At 32.3% G+C, this 8,426-nt stretch overlaps 1 protein-coding gene across 2 annotated transcripts; it reads right to left on the reverse strand.

Annotated features, from left to right (window-relative positions):
- Positions 1-2,615: 2,615 nt before the first annotated feature.
- LOC120251075 (5'-deoxynucleotidase HDDC2-like) lies at positions 2,616-8,063 on the reverse strand. Of its 2 annotated transcripts, XM_039259616.1 has the most exons (9): positions 7,922-8,063; positions 5,379-5,496; positions 5,167-5,291; positions 5,035-5,072; positions 4,783-4,893; positions 4,556-4,635; positions 3,731-3,767; positions 3,160-3,201; positions 2,616-2,867 (listed from the first exon to the last, which is right to left on the reverse strand). In XM_039259616.1, the coding sequence occupies exons 2-9, from the start codon at positions 5,451-5,453 to the stop codon at positions 2,797-2,799; spliced, it is 579 nt and encodes a 192-aa protein (XP_039115550.1). In that variant the 5' UTR covers positions 5,454-5,496; positions 7,922-8,063; the 3' UTR covers positions 2,616-2,796. The 2 variants fall into 2 exon arrangements, with proteins under 2 accessions (XP_039115550.1, XP_039115551.1); XM_039259617.1 differs by lacking the exon at positions 7,922-8,063 and having other exon boundaries at positions 5,167-5,310.
- Positions 8,064-8,426: the final 363 nt, after the last annotated feature.

Genomic DNA, 8,426 nt, shown 5'->3' on the forward strand with positions numbered 1-8,426 from the left:
GATCGATATACTTTGTGCTAATTCTCGACCGGGTGCAGGTTTGACCGTCCTACTTTGTCCTAATTAATTACCGATACAAGTTTGACCAAACTACTTTGTACCAATTAGTGACGGTGCAGGTTTGACCGACCTACTTTGTGCTAATCACTAACCGGTGCAGGTTTGACCGTCCTGTTTTGTCCTAATTAATTACCAATACAAGTTTGATCAAACTATTTTATACCAATTACTGATCGGTGCAGGTTTGACCGATCTACTTTGTACTAATTACTGACCGGTGCAGGTTTGACCGACCTACTTTGTGCTAAGTACTAACCGGTGCACTTTTCATCATCCTACTTTGTGATAATTATTAACTGGTGCAGGATTGACCGTCCTACTTTGTGTTAATTACTAACGGTGTAAGTTTGACCATTCTACTTTGTACTAAGTATTTATCGTTGTAGATTTGACCATCCTATTTTGTACTAATTAATTACTGGTGCAACTTTGACCGTTTTATTTCTAATATTTTTCTGGCTTCATAGTTTTTTAAAATTAAAAATAAAGCGTTAAAATATATATATATATATATATCAACAATTATTTTTTAGTTAAAAAATTAATTATATAAAAAAATATTTTTAAAACTTAATGATGGAGCTGCATGCAACCGCCATGTTTTTTTAAAATAAAAAAAATGGTAAAACGTTCATCTCCCGTTTTCATTTTTAAAAAAAATTATAAAATCAAGAAAACGGGAGAATTTCTCGTTTTCAAAATTTTTTAATTACAAAAAATAGAGAAACTCTCCCGTTTTTTATATTTTTAGAAAAAAATTAAAAAAATTGAAAACGAGATAAAAAAAATTTTTCCGTTTTCCTCCAACGTGCTTATTTTGATAAATAATCCTAAACATGCATAATTTAGTAAATATTTTTTTTATAATATTTTAAAACCCCTTTTAAATCTATACATAATACCCATAATTTAAGGTGTGCTGAATTGCAAAATGTGCACTAAAATTTAGGGTTAACAGGCACAGGTGATGGCTCTAAAGTTTTATTGGTTGTTTATTTTCTGACGAAATACTCATAAAATAAAATCATTTTAATTTTGGTCATAACAAGTTGTTCGGTTGTGACAAACCAATCTTTAGTTGATTTGCCTATTATGATGACAAATGTAACTAAATATGTCATACTTCAAAAAATTTAAAAAAATAAATAAATAAAGGTTCAAAACAAACAAATTTGCATAATTCATTAATTAAAATAAACAACTTTTATATTTGCCACAAAATGATCACCCATGAACACTTTAAGAGCAACCATTTTGATCCTACAATTTACTTACCACATAACCACAATTAATACGAGAAATGAAGAAATCAATTACTCCTTAGCAGAGTAATGCTAATAAGAGGGTAATAATTAAAAAAAAAAATTTTGATTAATTTATCCGTAGTCATTTCTGGGGATGTTAACGGGTAGGGTATGCCAAAACCCTTACCTGTACCCGTAACCCCTACCCCATACCCGTACCTTTACTCGTACCCTTCAGGGTAAAAAAAATCATACCCTTACCCTTACCCGCAGTGTACCCGTTTACCCGTTGTTCAAATAATCAAATTAAATTTAAATTTAAATTTAAATAATAATAATAAATTAATTATATATTACATTACAATCTTTAAACACATGTCCATAAATTCAAAATTACAAGTTGATATATATATATGCGTTTATCTTAAATTATATAATCACATAAAATTGATGTGTATTTAAAACTCAATAGTAACTCTACCTTTTGTTTTATTTATGTTTAACTATCTTGGTTTTTGTTTTAAATTTTTTCATATATCTACTATTTATATTTTATACAACTTCAAATTTTATAAATGTCTAGTAAGATTTTGAATATAAAAAACATTATAAGCAATTCTCATAAGTTATATCCAATTAATTTTTTATTAGTATCTTATTTTTTGGGATATTCTTATAATTTATAGAATAAATTATTATAACATTAATTTTTGTATTTGTTTTATAATGTTTATTTTTTAATTTAATTATAATTCTTAATATATATCTAAAATTCAATTTTAATAATATTATCAAATATAAATATAAAATTTAAATAAAATTTAAAATAATATATTACGAGAAAATTTGAAGTATTATTTTCAAATTAATAATCAAGAAAATAAATATTGTGTAAATTATGGATAAATGTTTAGTTTAATAAAAAAATTATATATATATATATATATATATGAGAGGGTAAGGGTACGGATATGGGTTTTACCCGTACCCTTTTCAACGGGTAAGGGTAAAGGTAAGGGTACAGGTAGGGTAAGAGCATACCCTTATCCGACCCGTACCCGCTCAAAAACTAATGGATAATACCCTTACCTGTATCCGATAATACCCTTTTTGACCGGGTACGGGTACGAATATACCCATCGGGTAAGATACAAATTGCCATCTCTAGTCATTTCCTCTCTGGCCTCTTATTCTATGAACAATCTTCCTTCTGCTTAAAAAATAAACAGAAATTTGGGATTTAGAGGGTTTATATGACAAGAAAAAACATCTTTTAAAAAAAATAAAGAAATATTTTTGTAAAAACCCTTGCTAAGAAGGTTATGATAATATTTGCCAAATGTAATATATTCAGCCTAACGTAAGTTGACATGGCCTTTGTTAATACCACAAAACCAACCAATGGTACATCTTAAAATCTCACATTTGATGCTGCATCTATGTGAAAGGTCACTTGCATGAATGACAACAACATAATAAAAGGTTGGGCATTTCAATCAGATTTTTTCCTTCTCGACACAATTTCGGTCGCCCACGCTCTACCCACATCAGTCTGAAATTTACCTGATATGTCACCAAGTGTGTTAAAAAAAAAAAAAAATTATTATTTACATGAATTAAATATTCAGCGTAATAGGCAACCCATAAATGGGTATTTTCAATATTGCTAATGCTTTCTGGCCGCATGTATGACAAGGGGGTTCATTCTTAATTTAGAGTAATGCTGTGATGTGGATATAGCTTCAACGTGAGCTTAGTAATACATTGGATGAACTTCACAAGATGTAGCTGTTAAACTTGCTTTTGGTTTAATGACAGTACGAGATTAAGATGTGGGTGATTGGATCATACATACCAACAGTCGACTGGAAAAACTCATCCAAGTCTATCTCTTGTTCTGCATTAAACAATGAGATCTGTTAGTTTAATGCTTAGATCAAATTCGAGTGCATCATATCCATATAGCTTAAAATAAATTGGTTGGATTTCACATTCTGGAATGCAGTTAAGTGGTAAAGACCATATGAATCTCATCAGGGAAGTTGTAAGTTTTTCTAACCAGGGTCAACACAGACATCTAGGAATCCGAGCTGCTTAGCTTCCTGTGGCCGGTCATACATTAAGGCGGTTTGACTAAAGCATGACTAGCAGTCGAACATCGAGTACCACAGACACAATTCATTCATAGTTGAAATAAACTAAGTAGCAATAAATGTTCATGTAGCATCATCTTTTTGAGGATTTCTTTCTTTTACAACTGGGCCCTTTTAAACAGTGAGTTCTAGTAGGAAAGCTCATCACAAAAACATAGATAAGACTACTGAGCTTATTTACTTTGAACTTAAGAAATAAACACACCCGTGATAAATTCTCCAACATTTATTTTAACCCTTGTAAAATAGTATCATTTATCAAACGAACCTCACCTTTCTCATACTCCAATGCTTGAAGGATCATCTCTACCTGAATGTGAAAGAAAACAATAGTTATTAATAAGAAACGATCAGAAACAACACTGTTGGAGGCTGATGCTGAGGACACATTACAACATTACTTAATATTTAAAACAAAAATAAATTGAAAGTATGAACTTCCATGATGTCGCATCATTTGGTTAATACCTTAAAGCTTCATATAATGGAAGGATCACCGATACAAACTAACTAGCATTACTTTCGTTAAAAATAGCCATGAGATTATTATAAAATACAAGAAAAGGTGAACACTTCTTACTTCAGAACAACAAATAAATAATAACTAGAAGTTCACTAAGATTTGTGAGTCCACTAAACATTAGAGAGGTAAAAGAATGTATGCTCACAGTTGCCCAAAAACAATGATTTCCATTTGTGTAATTCATACAGCAGCTATGAAGTACGTCAAAACCATTACGATAAGGACCCTAACATTCCATGCCACAAAGATGAATGCTAAACTTTCAATTTGCAAGGACTTGAATGGACTCTGCTGAAGTTTCAGATACATTTTTTTGGCATAAAACAAGAAAGCATTTAATTCAACACTCATGTCACTAACATTAAATTTATTATAAAGTTATATATGATAATTTTTTGCAAACAATAGACACCTATGCAATGTACTACTCTGCATATAATGAAAATGATAAAGGAATATAACTCTGACTCACTCTTTTAAAGCTACAAAATACAAAAGCCTCTGAAGGTATGACTAGAGAATGATCACAATGATAAAAGATTTGTTTAATTGCCATCCTCTAAAAGATGAGTTACCTTGTCAAAGTCCTTGACAATTTTTGCCTCTGGGGAAGAATTCTCCTCATACTCTGTCCATAACTCAACAATTTTTTTAGCTGCAAAATTAACAAACATTTCATTGTTACTCAAACCACATTACACAACACCATCATCAATCAACAACCTGTAATTCTCAGATATGCAAGAACCGAAATTCTTGAAAATTCAATCTATCGTTTTGCATGTTTGCCAGTAGATTTCACCTCTGGACTCTCCACCAAGTAACTTGCACATGTGATCTAGTGCCTCCTTCTCCATTCGACTCTTCTCCAACTTTGACACTCCATCAAATGGTGTGATATCTCCAACAATAGCTACATTTTTAAAATTTTTGTTTTTCCATCAATATCTCCACATGAAAACATTAATGAAAACATTCAAAAAATGGCAATAATAATAATAATAATAGTAATAATAATAATAATAATAATAAATATCAGAAAAAAAAATCCCACCTTCAGCAATATCATGCACAATGGCCATCTTGACGCATCCGCCCAAGGGGGAAAAAGACAGATACAATAACCACCAAAATCAAATAAATCAAGAACAGAAACACAACGAATCAAGGAGGATAAAGAAGAAACCTATCACGATTGATGCCAGGGATGTCTGGGGCAATTAAGGCCATGATGCCCATGCGATACATGTGGTCTGCCACTGACTCTGGCCCGCACACACCACGCCGAACCCATCCTGTCCTCTTTGTTGTCTGTTCCCAAGATCCAAACCTTTAAATCAATGTAGCATTCTCAAGAAAAACCAACACCATAAGGTAAAAAAAAAAAAAGGAGTAAACCTTGAGATTGCGGCAGAGGGAGAGGAAGTCAACAGCCGCGGATGGCGACACACCAGAGGAGGATGAAGGGAACATGTTGATGGAGTGCTTGAAGGGCAATATTTGTTTAATTAAGCATCTGCACGCAATGTCTTACGCTTAATAAATTATGTAGTATAAAAATTAAAATTTATTTTGCATAAATACATCTTTACAAGTTTGTGATGAAAGAATCTTGAGTATAGAAAAGTATGCATTCACTTGAAATATGCAGAGTAAATGAAAGTATGTTGTTACATCATGGTGCACATATGCTCGAAGGCCCCTGTTTCTTTTAATTTTTCTTTTGCCTGTAATAATGCCCTTGCAGAACTTCATAATTGCATATATGTGCTTGCAATTAAAAGGCTTCACAAGGGATATACCACTTCTATTTTGGTTTCTCGGTTAGACTAAGAAACACTTGTCTCATTTAATTAAAAGCAGCAATGGGAGTGTAATTTGTGCAGAGAACATGCAGGCCCCTCCCCATCAAAAGATTAATGGCGGCATTATTTTGCCATTGTTTGCTACTATTTCTTTCCTTTTATAAGTAGCAATTAATAAATGAAAATATTACAGAAGTACTAGATGCACTGATAGGAGATAATAATATGCTGCTATATCTGATAGGGAATGTAAAAACATATGCTTTGAAGGTGAATAAAGGCAGGATGCTTGTAACATGAAGTAAAGTCACCATTTTATAGCAAGATGATAGGCACTGATCCTTGTTATCTGTAATGCCAATAACTTGGGCTACTTTGAACCCCGTAAGTCATAGTGGCTATTACACAAAAAGGTTAAGTTATAATTAGCGATGTCAATTTGCCCTGAGCCTGACGGGGAACTGAATTCCCACGCTGATGGGGATGGGGACCGTGATTGAATTTGGGGAACAGGGACAGAAATGGGTAATGTTACTATTCCTTGTTGGGGATAGGGAATACCCTCCCCATCCTAGCATTGTCCCCAAAATCATATAATTTAAAATATATATTATAAATATCAAATTAAAAAGTTAAAAAAAAAACTTATATGCTTATTTGACTATCAAAATACTAATGATTAAATAAACAATACCAAAAAAGGCTAAATAAAACCATAGACCTTCGCTATCTATATTTTTTAACTTTTTTTTTAAATTACTTATTTTAAATCATTAATATAGAGATTTGCTGATTGTAGTAAAATTTCAATAGGGGATGGTGAGATTGACAAATGAAATTGGAGAGTGAATCCCATGAATTAATATATATATCCCCCTGCATATTCCCCGCCCCATTGATAATCCTAGTTGTAATGTTTATTGAAATTATCCTTAATCAATGTCCAAAGAAGCTAGAATAAGAACAAACACAAGTCTCTTTATGGAAACCAATGAACCCGACAAGTGTTACCCCCCGTTAGCATGATTAGAGTTAACAGATTGTTGATACAGCAAACTTTTGTTTAGAATACTAACTAACTATATGCATATAAAAACTTTTGCTCATGATAGTGTCAAAAACTCATAGTTGGAAGAGGCCGACATTGGTCTTTAGTAACCATAAAAGATATAGATTAATCAAAAATATAGAGGGAAAATAAAATCACAAAGAGATAATTTATCCTTGGGTTTCTTCCTGTATGCAGTCTACTTTTGGTGACAAAAATGCTCATTTTGTTCCTAAGAATTAGAAAACCTAAAAGTGCTAATTAGCTAATTTCACTACAACAGATGCTTTTAATGTCAAATTTTTCCATAGAGATTATCAAAACTGCCCTTAAAAGCTAGTGGAAAATTCAAATCCATCGCAAATCCACCCCTAATATTGTTGGGAGTGGCTTAACATCCACCTCTAAACATATTCAGTGATAGATAAAAAATCATCACCAAAAATATCATCAACATGAATAGAACATGTGCCCCTATTAGTCAATTATGCACTCCAAGCTAGTTACAAACAAATTCTTATACTTATAAAAATTAAAAATACTGCAAAAGTATAACAGGGACAGAAAATTTTCCTTCAGCCATCAATGTTTCAACTAATAGAATCATAGTTATCTCTATAAAAGTCAAAACTTGGTAAAGGAAAACATAATTAGAGTATGAAATAACCTGAAACTTAGTCAAAGCACCCTATCTAACATCAGAACAAGGTATTAATCATGGTACATCAAGTATAATCTTCAAACACAGGCAATAAAAATAGAAACTAAAAAAAAAGTATTTCTTGCAGGAAATAAAACCCTAAAATGAAAGGGAAGACTTGACAGACACTCCTACAGCACTCCTTCATATCTCTATTCCAAAATCATCTCGAGAGAAAAGGTAACATTTTGTCCTACAACCATAACCGATTGAAGACGGCAGAAAAGTCAGCCACATTCGCTGTCGGTCGGATCTCAAATAATTCTAATCATGAAATCAAAACGGCAAACAATTGCACCATGAGCAACAAAGTAACCAGAACGAGATCGACGGAGGCTAAGTCGGGCAGCGAACAAACTATACAAATATAGAACAAGATGAAACGCACATATACTGAGAAGAAGAAGAAGTATCTCCTCAGCCGAGAGCGAGAGGCAATGACGGCCGTGTGACCGCTTCTCCGGCGAGAGGCGGCGGGGATAACTTCAACGAGAGAGAGAGGAGAGGGTCACCAGCTGTTAGGGTTAGGGTTATATAATTTTGGAGCTGCAACAAACACCTTATCAAATATAATATTTACTAATAGATCAAAATTATAAAATGAAATTCGTCTTTAATCCTTTGTATTATTTTCAGTTTTTATTTTTATTCATTTATTTTTAGAGTAATGCTTATCAGTTTGAATTTTTTTTTAACTTCAACTAAGCACAAATGTCTCCACATCATACAAATTGATAAACGCCTAAATATATGCATTTTATGCGTATTGATCTTGTATTATTTGCTAATATTCTATTGGATTGATACCTGTTTTATGTCTAAATTAGTTATTTTCGTGTTACAGGTCTTAAAAGGGCCGAGCGAAGCTCGAGAACGCAATTAAGAGGAATTTG

This window comes from Dioscorea cayenensis, chromosome 20 (assembly GCF_009730915.1).
Source record: "Dioscorea cayenensis subsp. rotundata cultivar TDr96_F1 chromosome 20, TDr96_F1_v2_PseudoChromosome.rev07_lg8_w22 25.fasta, whole genome shotgun sequence".
NCBI lineage: Eukaryota > Viridiplantae > Streptophyta > Magnoliopsida > Dioscoreales > Dioscoreaceae > Dioscorea > Dioscorea cayenensis.